Source organism: Pinus tabuliformis, chromosome 8 (assembly GCF_031772625.1).
Source record: "Pinus tabuliformis cultivar Carrire ecotype Pingquan chromosome 8, CPIR1, whole genome shotgun sequence".
Taxonomy (NCBI): Eukaryota; Viridiplantae; Streptophyta; class Pinopsida; order Pinales; family Pinaceae; genus Pinus; species Pinus tabuliformis.
Genome location: NC_142294.1, coordinates 1,305,100,011 through 1,305,116,194, shown reverse-complemented (window position 1 = coordinate 1,305,116,194; position 16,184 = coordinate 1,305,100,011). Strand labels below are relative to the sequence as shown.

Here is a 16,184-nt window from a genome sequence, read left to right as displayed (position 1 = left end):
TTCAGTTGCACTATGTTCCCACCACAGAGCAGCCCGCCGATATTTTTACCAAGCCTCTTGGTCCTGATAAATTTGTAAAATTTCGCGGGTCTATTGGTGTTGTAAATAGATTGAGCATTAAGGGAGGGTATTAGAATATATCTCTATATCTCTATTTAGTAATGCTCAGTCTTTTAGATGTTTCTATTCTTATTCTTTTAGCAGTTTCTTAGATGAAACTGTTTGTTCAATATTCTACATAGAAACCTGATGTTTCTATTCTTGTAAATATCTTTGTATTATCATTGAGCTGTTTGCTCCATGAGAATTAATTTTTTCATTGAACATTCTTTTAGTATCTTATGACCGAAGTGCATGGCATAGCTCAAAAAATTCTGAGTGATGGAAAATGTGAAAGACTAGCTCACAAAGGTCGTCATCCTTAAATTCCTTCGAAATTCCGTAAGAAACCAAGAGCTACAGGAATGCACATGCCTCAACAATACTTATCCAGGATTCAACCTCAAGTTTGAGTTTAGATTTCCATGCAGTAGAGCAATATTCTGAGTCTTTTTCCATCTCCGACAACACCTTGTACGGCAATAAAACAAAATGAAGGGCATTCAAGAGCAAATGACAAGCATGTCTCAGCTCCCGAATGTATGTATACCATTTCTCAGTAGTATCGTCCACATAAACGCAACCCGGAGGGCTGTAGAATCATCTTGGCCGGGTTCACCGCATATCTCAAAGCCGCAAGGACTTTGTTACAGATTATCTTCATGTCACCGCGGGAATCTGCCAAGAAATTGTTCAGACCCTCACCGTCCATTTTCAGACCAACAGGATCCTAGAGTTTAGTATTCAGCTGAGTTTAAAAACACTAGAATTTTAATCAATGAAGAAAGACATCACCTAAATCATTACAAATATAGACCCCCTTAAGATGTAAGCATTATTAAGTATTATCTATCTTATTCATAGGGTCTCATTCTTAGGAACCATTATCAGTGTGACCAGATTTGGTCTTCACGAGAGTATAAGGTCTTTATAAGCAATTTTGTGGTGAGTGCAATGGTTAATAGATTTCAAAATCATGCAGTGGAGAAACCCGATAGGTCTTTCTCGGATTCAAGTCCTCATCGTTTGCATTACTTGCTGCCTATGAAACCGGATTCGTCCAAACCCCTGGACGAATCCCGAATCGGGCGAATCGGACACGATTCTGCCCTGACACGTGTCATGTTTCAATGACTCGTCGTGTCATATCCCGGGTACGCCGTGTCATGAACGTGTCAAAAAAATGAAGAGCGTGTCACGATTTTTGGAACGATTTTTGGTTTCGGATTCGTTTTTCGGGGTTTAAGTTCGCTGTTTTCACACGCATTTGACCGCATTTGCAATTTGGAGCGAGTAACAGGCTGTATCTGGAGCGACTAACAGCGATTTGGAGCGAGTAACAGCGGCGGAGACCAAGGTTAGTTTGCTGAGCAACGCCATGATACATATATTCGTACCAACGATTCAGTGCTAATTCTCTTTATCCCGGGTCAAGTCGGACTCTTCTGTGCCTTTGTTTTTGGAAGAATACTTCGCTTGCACTTATATTCCCATGGCTCGCATTATAATTACAGTGGCACCGCTTCATTGTATAGCTTTGTGGCATTGCTTGATTATATAGCTCTGTGGCATCGCTTGACTGTGGCATCAATTAATTATATAGCTCTGTTGCATCACTTGATTATATAGATTGATGGCATCATTGCTATATCCTAAGGTTTGTATTACATCACAGTGCCATCGTCTCTAAGGCTCTCGCTCTCATATACACTGAGGCTCTTGGTCTAACATATTCTGAGGCTCTTGCTCTAATATACATTGAGGCTCTCGCTCTCATTACATAGTGGCTCGCACATCTGTGGTTTCAAGTTTGATATATAAGACTCTTATATATGACTGTTTTGCTTTATCTTCTTCCTTTTCTTTCATATCAGTCACTGTCAGCAAATGTTTGTTTCTTGAGCTGATCCCTGGTGGGTTTGCAGAAGCATTGAAATTTGAAGTTAGGTTCTCGTGCAAGTGGGTTCTAGTGGTTGAGCCTCCAGGGTTTGATCTCCTAATGTTTCCTACTTCATCATTTTGCTACAGCTGTCCTATTAGTTTCATAACAGTGAGAAAATCAAACTTAAATCAACATAAAAACCCCTCACATCTGCAATGTGCATAAATCTAATATGACAGTGGCATAACCTTATTATAATTTTCACTGTTTGTTTCAAAGTGCTCCAGTACAGCTCAGAAAGTACTGAAAATTTTCTAATTATTTGGCACACTTGGCACAGGGAAATTTCATTAGTAACTCATCACTACCCTATTGCACATGAGTCAGACCTTGGCCTGTCCTGGCAGTGTAGAAGTTTTGTTGTTTTCATTTTAAAAATTTTTACAGCAGTTTGACTGTTTGTTCATTTTTTTTACAGGTTGAGGTAACATGGCTCAATCAACGGCAGGGGCAGCAAGGAAGGGCAAGAATGTCATGGGTAGAGATGCTCTTCCTCCCCCAATATCATCAGAGTCTGCTGCAAGTAATCTTGAGGGAAGAGGAGTTAAAGACAATGAAAAATATCCATTGTGGAAATATGTCGCAAGAGATGATGGGTCAAACAGCAAGGGAAAGGGAGGAGGCAATGTGCAATGGAAATGCAGCTTTTGTAACATTTCTTTCACAAGCACATATCACCGTGTGAGAGCACATTTGTTGGCTATACCTCGTAAGGGGATTGCAGCTTGTGAAGGTATTCCTAAACCAAAGAGAAAAGAATTGGTAAAGGAGGCCCATGTTGGTATGGAACATGTGGCACTGGCTTCAAAATCAAAAGCACCCAAGGGCAAGAATGAAGACCCCCTTCCATTTTTTAGGAAAGCCACCTCCAAATTTCCATTTGAGAGTTCTACTTCTACTGGGGGACAAGCATTAAAAAGAAGATCACTTGGTCCAATGGACAGGATTTTCCAAAAAGAGAGACGGGACGAGCTTGATCTCACCACTGCCTTCTTTTTCTATCAAAACTTCATATCATTTAATGTTGCACGTTCACCTTTATTTGTTGAGATGTGCCGAGCTCTAACTCAAGGGGCTCCAGCAGGGTATGTGCCTCCTGGGTCAGAGAAGCTGAGAACCACATTGTTGACGAAGGCAAAAAAAGAGGTGCAAAAAATGCTCGAGCCTATTAAGGCATCATGGCCAACATCTGGGGTTAGCATTGTTTCTGATGGATGGACAGATCCAGCACGACACCCAATCATCAACTTCATGGTGTCTTCCTTGAATGGTCCAGTTTTCCTGAAAGCAGTGGATACACTTGGCGAATACAAGGATGCACAATTTATGGGTGAGTTATTTATTAGAGTTATTGAAGAGGTAGGTGTTGATTCTTGTGTGCAAATCATTACAGATAATGCACCTGTTTGCAAGGCGGCTGGCATGATTGTGGAAGCTAAATATCCACAAGTGTTTTGGACACCTTGCATTGTCCATTCATTGAACTTAGCACTGAAATTCATTGCTTCTGATGTGCTTTGGATTGGAAGCATTATTGAGGATGCAAGACATATCCGTAACTTTGTGCAAAATCATACAAATGCCCTCACTATCTACAAGGAGTACAGCAATCTATCATTGTTGAAGATTGCTGATACACGGTTTGCATCTTCATTCATGATGTTGAAGAGGTTGAGGGAGGTCAAGACTGCTCTTGGGTCCATGGTTATTTCTGAGTTTTGGTCTTTTTGGAGAAAGACAGATCAGGCAGCCTCTAAAAGAGTGAAGGACACGGTACTAGATGATGCTTGGTGGGAGAGGGTAGATCTAATTATTCGGATCATGGACCCTATCATCTCTTTGCTTCGAGTTGCAGATACAGACAAACCCATCCTAGGAGAGGTTTATGAGGGATGGGATTCCATGATTGAGTCTGTGAGGAGCATTATTCTACAGAGTGAGTGCCCCCCGTATGAGACATCACCAGAGGCCTTCTGCGATACCATACATGATATTCTTGTCCGCAGATGGGACAAGAATTGTACACCTTTACATTGTTTGGCTCACTCATTGAACCCCAAATACTACAGCCATGAGTGGCTGAATGGTGGACCTTCCCGCAGATTCCCTCCTCACATGGATGGTGAAATCTCACAGGGGAGGAAAGAGGCGCTTCAGCGGATTTTTCAGGATAGTGCATTGCTTGCTGAGGTGGAGGATTCCTTTGCAGAGTTTTCCACTAGCACTGGTGGGTTTGCAGGTTATGATGTGATTAGAGACAGGGGGCTTAAGAAGCCCTACTCTTGGTGGGCATATCATGGGGCAACAAGCCGTCCTCTTCAGCAGTTAGCCATGAGGCTCCTCTCTCAGGTGACTTCATCCTCTTGTTGCGAGAGGAATTGGAGCACATATGGGAATTTGCATACTGTGAAGAAGAACAGGCTTGAGCAGTCCAGGGCAGAGACAATGGTGTATGTGCACACCAACCTTCGTCTTATTTACAGGCAGAGGGAAGAGTGGTTGAGGGGAAAGACAAAGATGTGGGATGTCTTTCCTGAAGATATGGGTCTGGACACCACTGTTGAGTTGGCATTGGCCAACATGGATCTCGGTGATCCAGTGCTAGACCCTATTAGTTTTGATGACTCAACCTCCATACCAGCAGATGCAGAGGCGACTATGGATACAGGGGAGGAGGAGGATGCAGAGGAGAGCAGTGGGGACCATGATGATGGGGACAGTGATGCTGATTCTGATGCTGATTCTGATGCTGATTGATGGCTTGAGGGCCTGAGGCTTTTATACCTATAGAGTCTAGACTTATAGTTGTTTTATATTTTCTATTTCTATTTGCCATTGGCATTGCACCAACACTACCTATGTAACAGATTTTGATTTGATGACTTAATGAGAAAACTACAGTTGTCAGTGTGTTTATCTTACTATCTTAGTATCTTGTAGTTGTAAGTTGTCTTTCAGTTATACTTATGAATTATAATTTATGAATCATGATTTAAATTTTTAATAGATTTATCATTTATCAATTATCATTTATGTGACCAGTACCACTGACATTTATTTGAATTTTGTATGTACTATGCATGCTAATAGCTATAGATGAGGATCTATGTTTGAAATCAATAAATTTGTATCATTAATTAAAATTTGTGTAAGAAATATGCTAATAACTAATTTTTAAGATATATATATATATATATATATATTTTAAATATATATATATATATATATATATATATATATATATATTTTAATAAAATAATATATAACGTGTCCTAACCGTGTCTTGTTCCGGGGTCAACTTTTCCCGAATCCGACACCACGAATCCCGAATCCTACGTGTCCCGAATCCTCGTGTCAGGTGACTTAGCTTGCTGCACTAACTCAACAAGAGGGGGTCACACTCCATGTCAGCAAATTTTCATCATCTACAAACAATGTATAACTTATGTCCAAGGATGCTAAAGTAACGAAGGTAATGGCCTCCACCATATATAGGCTTATTGAGCAACTTTACCCATACTAGAATTCCTATGACAGTGAGGACAATATGGTCCACCCATGCAGCTATAGCATGTTTACACCGCATACTATACACTTCCAAATTTCATCCCCAAAGTGACTCTAGAGATCGTTAACCAGTACAAAGGCATTTTCTTAAGCTCTGTCACTGTACAAGGAGAAACTCAAGCAAAATGCAGTCAACCATGGTGAACTGTTTTTCAACTGCTACAGGAATTGAGCGCAGCCCAAATTGGCAGTTCTAGATATAGTATAAGGGAAGAGCAGCATTTGTTCATTAGCCACTTTCATAGCAGTAAGTGACCAGCATACGTTGAGACTATGGGTACAGGGGAGGTAGTAGCATCCCATGTGAAATTCTTATTACAATAGGAATTCATCCACAGATTATATATAGAGACCATGTGACACAAGTGGATGGCTTCAGAATTTTAAGGCTGCAAGATTCACTTGCTATCTTACTTGTCTATATGCAAAGAATTTCAAATTGTAAGCATAGAAGTCCATTTATCAAGAGCCCACAGTAAACACATAATATAAGCGTTACCAGATCACCCAAAACAGAAGTTAAATTCTGTCAAGTTACCAGTATACAAATTTAACCACCCCCCAATAGCAGAGTACTTGTCTTAACATGACCTTGATCTTAAGGTGTTTGATTCCATGAGCATAATGTCCCTAGTTCTCCTCCCATCCTTTGACAGTCTGCGGATAATGCAGCTGCCACCCCCGAGCTTGGGACCAAACCAGGCATTCCAAAGGTTTATACTGCCTCCACCCTATACAGATTTTTAGACCTTTACCGGGATTCCAGAGGCAATCTCCTCCACCCAATTGTTGTTGAGGGACTCCAGAGATGTATGCCCCCCACCAATTAATTAGTAAGGGACTCCAGAGATAAATGTCTCCACCCTTTAATCAGAAAGGGGCTCCAGAGATCAATGTCTCCACCCTTTAGGCAACAGGGATTCCAAAGATCAATGTCTCCACCCTCTAGGCAACAGGGATTCCAAAGATATTGTCTGCACCCTAAGTTTACTCGGGTTTTCTATCCCCACCCCGAGACCAGTACTAGTTTACAGTTCAGTCTATCCCTTTAATTTAGCCCATTTAAGAATTCCATGTTCCTTTACAACAACCCGTTTAAGAATTCCATGTTTCTTTACAATATATGCTACAGAAAGACCTCGGTACACAACCTGACATACAAAGACCACCATAGAACACAACACCAATCCATTGAACCATGCACTTTATGAGGTTTGTTAATGATAAATTAAGTGCATATGGGGAAAACATTGGGGTAAGTGGCACATAATATGAGCAAGGGATAGAAGCACTGGACAAGTTAGCTGAGTAGATCCCAGGTGTCCTCACACACTAGACACCTATCTATGATATCTACAATATAAATTCTCTAAACTTATATATTCCCTTTCTGGCATTTTTGGAACTTATGTAGTTGTCTGTGACCTCACAACAGGTCCACTTGGGAAGTTCAGTCCCGAAGCATTGAGTATTCGGTCCTCGGTTGGATATTAAATTTGTCATTATATGCACTTCAAATTTTAGAGCTCATTACCTATGGGGGCTATGCTTTTGTGGGCATAGCTTTTTCTGTTTTGACATGGATGGTTTGAAATGATTCTTTCTATGTTGTGAAGCCTTGCACATACCTGTGCATGGAAATTTTCTTGGTGCATCCTATTTGTTGAGGCCAGGAGTTATCTACCCCCACACAATCCGATATGAAAACAGTAAAAGATTGTAGCATAGGGTTAATTAACCCCACACAATCGATTATGCAAATACTAACAGATATGCAATAGCAAGGGATTTGTTACAACAGTAAGGAAATTCGTTATGAAAACAGCACGACCGCAGGGGATCCAGTACCACGGCAAGGAAATTTGATGTGCAAATGGCACAAGATATGCAACAGCAGGGGAACTAGTTACAAACTTTTGCTAAAATCCTTGCCTACAACAACATGCAAAGACAACAATAACAGAGAGAGTTTATTTCCCTAAATTTTCTATAGGTTTCCGACACTAACCTGTGGCAAAATATATATATATATATATATATATATATATCTGCTTTGTTGTATCCCTCCTTATGTTGTCTCGGCAAGGCCAGGCTCCCACCCTTGTACAACCAATTCCCCAGCTGCTGACTCTCTCCTTGCATTACCTAGTCTTTTCTTCCCTTTTTTTGGATGCTCCTGATTTTTTCCTGCTCCAATCCTTAATGATTCAAAATCTGAAAGGAGTAATGATAGGCACATTCTGCAAAGAGTGTCCCTAAAATGAATTCAAATAGTCTGGCTTACTTTTCATTTCTCTTCAAAATCTATTTAGAGATTGAATCTTATACAAAGTAAGTAAATGTGTTTCTCAAACAAAAGTAGTGAAAATACATCTTCCATCAAGACATCATTCGAGACTATGATGTTTATTTGCACATTTTTTATGCGAAGCAGAGACAAAAAAAAAAGACCTATCTATCTACTAGAATGATTTACCACGGCTCTATTATCATAAAAGAGAACTCTTAAAGATACAAATCATTGTTAGTTTCAAACTTTTACGTGTCAAGTTCTGGAAATCAAAGTTTGTAGCTCACCATAACCCTTTTCCTGCCAGAAGGCCATTTGAATACAAGATCCACCAATTTCCTTATGCCACTTGTCTTTGCAATAGAACCCTGAGCGAAAGAAAAAAACATCAGCTTCATGGGTTATTTGGAAAGGAGGAAGAAAACTTATTATTATTTGGATGATAGCAAAATGTAGTATTTAGTCAAACATCCTAGTTTTTCCAATCAATAACGACAACTATAAAGTAAATTGCACTTCCAATGCATACAATGAGTAGGCAGCACCAACAACATGCACAATGAAGGCATGGTGATTGATAAAGGGGAAAAAAAAGATTCATTTTTTAACTTTTAGTTTTTAGATTAAAAAATAAACAAAGAGAATATAGTCAACACCTTGTGCTCTTCTCCTACAGACAGGTTCAACAGTCCCCCGCAGCCTCCTCAACAACCCATCTAATAGGGGACCTAACAAAAGATTATGAAAATGCTAATGCCCCCTTCCATAGCAACCTCTTTGGCAACATATGCATTGATCGCTTTAGCAACATCTACATTGACTAATAAATTTGCTATGGCCCATAGAAGAACACATAAAATTCACTTGTGGACAACCTGATTGAGACTTTCAACATGTAATTGGAGGAGTGTTGAAGCAAACTGACTCTCCGACTGCACACAACTAACAAGTGCAGCTAATATCAATGATTGAATTCACAAAATTATCCATGGAAAGGTAAATTAAGAAAGTTGTGCAGAATGCAAGGCAAAATGAGACCGACTGACCTATAAATTGGGAATGTTGGTTTCACAGGATCATTTACGAAAAAATAAGATTGAAAAATTTATGCAAAGGCCAATGTACTGCAAGGCAAAAAAGAGACCTACTAACCTATAAATTGGGAATTTTGGTTTAATAGGAATACTTATGAACAAGTAATATTGAGAAAGTTATGCAAAGGGCAATGTACCTTTGTTGCTTCTGGTTGTACCCCTCTCGACACGACCTTACAAGATCCAACGGAACCCAATACTGCCTTCATGCATTGCAACTTCTGCCCTAGCAGGATCAACAATTACAGTCTCATCATCAATCACCATAAACATCGCAAGTGCAATGAATGATCTCCATAATTCAATGCGCACAAAACCTTTAAGCTCTCCAAAAGCAACGACCTGAAAGTCACATCTAGGGTTATATCCCTGCGCGATACATCCACCGCGACCAATTTTGGAAGACTAACCCAGAGTTGCGAATCCACTGTCCACTTGATGTTCTGAGAACCTGCCACAGACAAAAACCAAAGAGACGTTGCATTTTATAGCATCGTCTCATCAGCATTCATCCAATCGAAGGATCTAAGCTCTGAAATATTGCGACAATGCTTGACAAGTGCCCCGACCACAACCCCGTCCACATCCCCCAGCCCTAACATCCAGAGCTGCTTAAGCCTTAGGCAATAGAGGGCCACAACATCTTATCACATCACTCGCGATTTTCTCACATAAATCTGGCCCTAGTTGCAGGCTCTCAAACCGCTAGAGGAGGGTCGCTAGCATGGAAAGCAATGCATCCATGAGGTCACAACACATCTCCGCATTCATTGCATTCATCTCCTGAAGTTCCTATGCCTCCAAGTTTATGACCATGTTCCCGGCACTAGCTCCCTAGAAGCTTACACAACGAAATTTGTTAGATGTAGTGGTAGAGTCCATATGCATGACGAAGAGCCTAAAAACCCCTGCAAATGGAGGCAAGGCTAGCCCTATCAAAACCCCTGCAAAAGGAGGCAAGGCTAGCCCTATAAAAACCCCTACAATAGGAGGTGAGGTTGGACCTGTCCCTGTAATTCAAGAGGGAAAACAATGCAAAAATGCTTTCGTCGAAAGAGTCGACAAGTCAACCTCCCGCTCCTCGTTTGACCTGTTTGTAACAATTACCTATCTCCAACCCTCATTGTGTTTACTTCCCTCTTCTTTTTCATAAATCTTCTGCTACTTTTTGAACGAATTGTCTTAATTTATAAGTTAATCGAACAAATTGTCTTAATTTCTAACTTACGACAACTAAAATAGTTTTAATTTTTAAAATAAAATAATTAAAATAATAGTTTAGGATTTTAAGACAAAATATCAATTTGGCCTTAAAAAAATGTTTTAAAATACCCTTATCTATAGTGATATAATGTGTGTGGTTGTTTAATCATTTAGTGTCTTTATCAATAGTTAAGGTAACCTTATTAATTAATGAGGATTACTATTAAATTTTTCTATTCATGAGGATTACCTTAAGATGTTTGTGCGTAATTTGGGTGTAAGTCTAAAATAATCCAACAGACAATGCTACCCTTGAGTGCTCTAATTCCCAATTTTGCATTTTCAGACATGGAAAATCCCAATTTTGCAATTTTGGCAATCAGAGGCACAGTGCAGGGACAACGTGTATCCATCTTGGTGGACAGTGGGGCAACCCAAAATTTTATTGATGCACAGTTGGTGGAGTGTAGAGGCATTCATAGATTGATATATATCCTAAACAACGTGGGCGAGAGAGGATGCCCATGCTTCACCTCAGTTGTCTTCTTGATTGTTGGTTCGATATGTTGAGGATATGGTTGATGGGACAAATGTTGAGGATATGGTTGATGGTTTGATATTGAAGTCAAAATCCTTCCTTAACCCTTTAGCCAAAGAGGTGTCTCCTCAAGTATCTCCAATAATATCCTATGAAGAGTCATAACATTTAACTTGGAATTATGGCCCACCATGATCATCTAATAATTAATTGAAATAGCACTAGACCCCAATTTAGGGATTGGGTGGATCATATGGTGGGACTATAATAGTGGGAACCCTAAATAAATGACTTGAAAACCCCTTGATTTTCTACCTTGATGGCATTCATCTCCCAAATTTCTTGTTGGATACACAAGTCCTAGAAAACATGACAAGGAAGATGAGAGGGAGTTGACAAGGACATTAGGTTGTCCTAGAACATCATAAAGTGCATCCATGTGGATGAACATGGAATGGGAATTAAGGTCATAAAGTAGACTAGAGTGTTAGAGAAATAGGGTGCATCAAAACATTTTTGGAGTGTCCCAAAGGGCAATATACAATTCTTGTCTCCTCTAAAATTAATATACATTTATTGTGGTGATAGTAACCACAAGATTCTTAGAACTAGTGGTATAGTGTTTGGTCATGAATGAATATATGGCAAAGAAATCTAAAGCTTTCGACTTACTGGCATAAAATAGATCATGGGGCCGAATCAAAATTTCATGGGACATGTCAAGGATCTCCGATAAAATATAAGCCTATTCTGCAAGGTCAAACAGAGAACTATCTATAAAATTAGATATGAAACCCAAAGATCACAAAATCCGAAGAAATTTGACTAATGCTAACTTTAAAACAGAATGTCGCCTTATTTCAGATATCAGTAGGTAATAAGAAACATGTATAAGACCTCCAAACCATAATTTCATTGTTATTAAAGGACAAGTATTGCAAGAAACAGAACCAGAATTTCATTCCATACATTAAATCAAAATGCGGTTATGGGCTATAATTTTATTTTCTGTTCTACTACAACAGAGGACACCTGGAGTTCCAGGTTCCTTGAAATGTATTTTCCCATGCAACAAATGGATAAATGTAGCTGACGGAAGTGATAAAGCTAAAAGCTCAAGCTAGCTGGATGTTGTGAGTTTCCGATAAGAGAAACCCCAGTCAGGGTAAGATGATTGCACCTGGAAATCTTGGGAGTTGAACCGTAAGCCGAATAGACATTGTCTCGTGGTGCCAAGAGGAAAATAAACCCCAACTTGCCCTCGGGAGATGTCTTCGAAATCAAAGGAGAATATTTAGATTCGTTGCCCAAGTAAGGTTCTAATTTTTGAAAAAAAAAAACAGTGGCATACAAATCACTTGTAAGGAACCCATTGTTGTCTTAACGAGGTTGCACACCTGCACAACCTTCTGCTTAGAAGTCTTTCCAGAAAATATATAGGAAATGAGAAAAACAAATATACTGTCAAACCTGAGTAAGGTTGCAGGGTTACCTGTGTGGAGATTGCATCAACATCTCCAGCATGGACAAGGAGCGAGCACCCTCAACCCGACCACAGACTTTAACAAAAGAAAATGTAGAAATGTTTGTCCCGAGTGGAAGGAAATCACCTGGGGTTTTAGCAAGAAAATTAGGCGAATCTCAAAAGAAAATTCCCCAATAAGTCTGAGCTATAGAAATACCTACAACCTGCTTGTAAATACATTAACAATGAACAATAGCGTGAAAGGGAAATTTGGAGGGTTGAACAATTTCTGAGTATAGGCAAACTTACAGCGGAGTATTTTGGTGAAATTACAGCCTACATGGTTATCTGCACAGTGGGGAAAGCCCTTGAGCACTGAAACCCTAACTTGATTTGCAGAGCTAAACCTCCATATTGGAAAATGCACACTGGCTCGGGAGTAGTGTCCGTAGAGGAGGAGGGTGGTTCCTCTAACTACTACATCTTTTGTGAGCTGTTGATTCCAGAGCAAACCGTGGAAGCCCTTCATCGAGCATCACACTGGTCTCGAGGAACCCTGACAGCTGTATACACAAGGGATTCGAGAGTATTTGTTATGTGGAGGGAAACTTGTGTATAGGATTTAATGTTATTAAGTATGCCAGATAAGAAAATCCGATCGACTTTTAACAGTCAAATCCATGCACACCTGATAAAATGCATAAATGATCTTCTCTTCATAGCTGTCCTATTTGATGATCCCCCTCATCAACAAAAGTTGACACATTAATTATGACCTATTCCTCTGAGATACTTATTTCTCACATCTTTCCTGTATGACATTTCAAAATGTGTATTCACTTGCAAAAGAAAATTTGTTTTACACGACTTGATTCTTGCCTGTAACAATTATCTACACCTACATTAATTACCTAGTCCATGTCATTCTCTGTTTCTTCTTCATCAGCATCGTCATCGTCGTCATTGTCATCTTCATCATCATCATCTGTTTCTGTCCCATGGCCCCAACCTTCATTATCTGTATCTTCCTGGTCTTCTTCTTCTGTCTCTTCACTATCTTCTCGAGGATGTCCCTTCCCAGGCTCTTTTGATTCCACAATTGCTCTGGAACTGGTTTTCGTATTTAAATCAACAGCTGCTGCATTCAAAAACTTTCTATGAAGATTTGTTGCAGAAGATGTCTTTGAATTAACCCGAAGTCTCCCTCGCCCAGAACCTGTCATGATGCCAGTATTCCTACCATTTCCATCTTGGTCGCTTCCCTGATCCATTTCATCTTCGCTATCACTTCCATGTCTTCCATTTTCTTCGATAGCATAACCTGCGTGTTCTCTTCTGAGATGAAGATTTAACTTATACTCGTGTATGTAGCACTTGTCACAACCCTCGTAAGGACAGGCAAATGGACGACCGAAGGGACAGAGCCATACAGTGAAGTTGGAGCTTTTGGATGAGGAAACTCCCTTTCAGTCTGAGGGGGCAGCTTCACCGCATTTGCCAAATTCTTCTCATGTGTAGACTTTATGTGAGCTTTTAACTTGTATTCATGTGCATATCTTTTTCCACATTCTTCGAATGGACAAATATGATAGTTCTCCTGTGAATGTGTTCGCATATGTGCACGCAAGTTAAAATCCAAAGAAAATGCCTTACCACAACCTTCATGTGGACATGTAAAATGCTTTTCTCCCGTATGGATGAGAAAATGCCTCTTCAGCTTGGAGCTATCTAAAAATTTCCTGCCACATCCTTCATAATGACAAACATGTTGCTTCTCCCCGTGCACATGTGAATGCTTCCTTAGAGCTCCAGCATCTGTAAAAGTCTTCCCACAACCTTCATAGCTGCAAAGAAAAACCCTTGGAGGAAGTGTTTCGGGCTCCGGTTCCTTCTCTTGCTGTTTCTCTTTCAGGGTTTTCAAGGTATCCTCTGTTACCCATTTCAAAAAATAACACTTCCCATTATTGAGAACAGTCTCTTGAGTCACCCATTCTTTGATCCATTTCACACCCGCAGATTTCGTGGACTTCGGTTTGTTTTGGCCGGCCTGCTCCTCGTGTTCCTGCGGATTGGGATAGGGATGCTGCTGCTCCAGTGCCTCCATTGCCCTGTTATTGTCGAATGGAATGGAATTCAGAGAATTGAACTCATCACCTCTTGTCGTCTTCGCTCCACTCCCCCTCGCCTCTCAAACCCGGACAATATCTCACTCGCTGGCTGCTGGTAATCTGACTAACAATATCTCGCTCGCTCGCTGTCAATCTGACTATGATCATAGAACTTACGCCCAAAATAAATGTGAACTAGGGCATTTTACGAGAGATTAACATATGAGTAAAGGAGGCGCTATAAACCTTACAAAAGGAGAAACTTAAATGATTAATTGAGATCACAAATATACGTAATTTCTTAAAGGTAAGGTATGACATAAGGGCGCTTACTGCGGTAAGAACATAATTGGAAAAAGAAAACTCTTACATGTATGTTACATAAACTCAATTAAAAATTACTACAAATTAAAAAATAATAAATAGATTAATTTTATTTTTTTTAAATCTTAAAATATATGTTATATTAAAATTAAATTAAATAATAATGATTCTCATTTAAAATTATAAAAAAAATAATTAATTTACTTAATAAATTTTAATAATTAATTTACTTAATAAATGTATGATTTAAAGGGTGTTGTGCTTATTATTTGGCATCATTTTCACTAATAGTTTTTTGGGGATTTTATTAATATCTTCACTTACAAAATCACATGTTTATATTTTTAGTACAAGACAAATTAGATAAAGTGATGAGTGACATTGATTTTCATCATCTATAGTTTATTTCCATTTCTCTAATGATTTTGCATAGAAAAGCATAAAATATTGATGATTGGTTGTCATAATATATCTAATGGACTAATATACGTGTAAATATGCAAGCCGTTTTTAAATACCTAACTATATGGAAGAGCCCATTTACCTTTAGGCCTAAGATATTTATTGAAGAAAATGTTGATATGGAGGGCCATGACTATGGACTACTTCCATTTGGTACAAGATATAATATCTACACTAGTGCAAAATTGGGTGTTAATTTAATTTAGTCTATGTTGGGATACATGCTTCACCATATAATAGGAGAAACTCCTAAGAAAATTAGGGTATAAGGTAGAGATATCACACAAAGTCCAAGGTTTGTTAATTTCATGGTCTCTTGTTTGGATGTCATTTCCATTACTCAATTGCATACTTATATTAATAGATGACAGTCACTAAACCAATGTGATAATGTATTTGGAATTTCTTTGCAAAAAGGAAAATAACTTCTTGTTTGCCCCTTTTCCGTAGTGAAAGTAAATTTCTTTCTCCTAACTTAACCAAAAAACAAATGTATAATTTCAATGCAAATATGATAATAACCAACCTCAATTTAATTTTTTCTCTTTATATTGTGTCACTCGTGGAATTTGAATTGATATATTAAAAAAATTGAATTGCCTTTACTAATCCTAATAAGTAAAATTAGTGGACTACAATTCTAATATAAACAAATATCATTCCACTTTGGAGATTTTTATATTTAGAAGTCATTAATAAATGTGAGTGCTTGATGTGTTTCTCTAAGAAAGGAGCATGTTGGACTAAATGGAAAAACAAAATTCATTGAGGTGTAAAAGAATTCCCATGCATACCATATAAATAAGCTACTTGAATAATATTTGTCCTCATGCCATTGATAAAATTTTCCCTTGTTAACTAATCGATATTGTGATTGTTAAGATATTTGATAAATTGGACTATATCAACAACTAATTATACATGTTTTTTATTTCATTGTTTTTAATAATGAAGTGTAAAAGGTTTAGTTAAGAGCTAGTAGCAGTAAGGATTAGTTCAATTGGTAAATTCTCTTGGAAAAGAGTTCATAGAGCTCTCGATATAAAATCTTATTAATTCCCTTATGGTTACTAGTTGGTATTTTAGTTTCTT

General features: G+C 38.7%; 3 protein-coding genes across 4 annotated transcripts; all 3 read right to left on the bottom strand.

Annotated features, from left to right (window-relative positions):
• Positions 1 to 350: 350 nt before the first annotated feature.
• On the bottom strand, positions 351 to 13,242 carry LOC149240262 (uncharacterized). Of its 2 annotated transcripts, XM_089373663.1 has the most exons (6): positions 13,110 to 13,242; positions 12,508 to 12,761; positions 12,226 to 12,343; positions 11,914 to 12,005; positions 8,186 to 8,266; positions 351 to 777 (listed from the first exon to the last, which is right to left on the bottom strand). In XM_089373663.1, exons 2-6 carry the CDS (start codon positions 12,725 to 12,727, stop codon positions 656 to 658), a joined length of 633 nt encoding a protein of 210 aa, XP_089229789.1. In that variant the 5' UTR covers positions 12,728 to 12,761; positions 13,110 to 13,242; the 3' UTR covers positions 351 to 655. The 2 variants fall into 2 exon arrangements, with proteins under 2 accessions (XP_089229789.1, XP_089229791.1); XM_089373665.1 differs by lacking the exons at positions 351 to 777; positions 13,110 to 13,242 and adding an exon at positions 7,638 to 7,795 and having other exon boundaries at positions 12,508 to 12,743.
• On the bottom strand, positions 12,967 to 13,492 carry LOC149240261 (uncharacterized). Its single transcript, XM_089373661.1, has one exon. It carries the CDS (start codon positions 13,467 to 13,469, stop codon positions 13,110 to 13,112), a length of 360 nt encoding a protein of 119 aa, XP_089229787.1. The 5' UTR covers positions 13,470 to 13,492; the 3' UTR covers positions 12,967 to 13,109.
• LOC149240260 (uncharacterized) lies at positions 13,457 to 14,302 on the bottom strand. Its single transcript, XM_089373662.1, has one exon. The coding sequence runs from the start codon at positions 14,300 to 14,302 to the stop codon at positions 13,547 to 13,549; it is 756 nt and encodes a 251-aa protein (XP_089229788.1). The 3' UTR covers positions 13,457 to 13,546.
• Between the last annotated feature and the right edge of the window lie 1,882 nt (positions 14,303 to 16,184).

What these genes read in the sequence shown, in the direction of transcription:
- LOC149240262 (XM_089373663.1), bottom strand. Translation starts at nt 12,727, where the DNA reads ATGAAGGGCTTCCACGGTTTGCTCTGGAATCAACAGCTCACAAAAGAT. An exon ending in TTGATGCAATCTCCACACAG is followed by an intron (nt 12,006 to 12,225) that starts GTAACCCTGCAA and finishes TTGATTTCGAAG; the next exon opens with ACATCTCCCGAGGGCAAGTT. An exon ending in TCAACTCCCAAGATTTCCAG is followed by an intron (nt 8,267 to 11,913) that starts GTGCAATCATCT and finishes TCTTTCGCTCAG; the next exon opens with GGTTCTATTGCAAAGACAAG.
- LOC149240261 (XM_089373661.1), bottom strand. Translation starts at nt 13,469, where the DNA reads ATGGATCAGGGAAGCGACCAAGATGGAAATGGTAGGAATACTGGCATC.
- LOC149240260 (XM_089373662.1), bottom strand. Translation starts at nt 14,302, where the DNA reads ATGGAGGCACTGGAGCAGCAGCATCCCTATCCCAATCCGCAGGAACAC.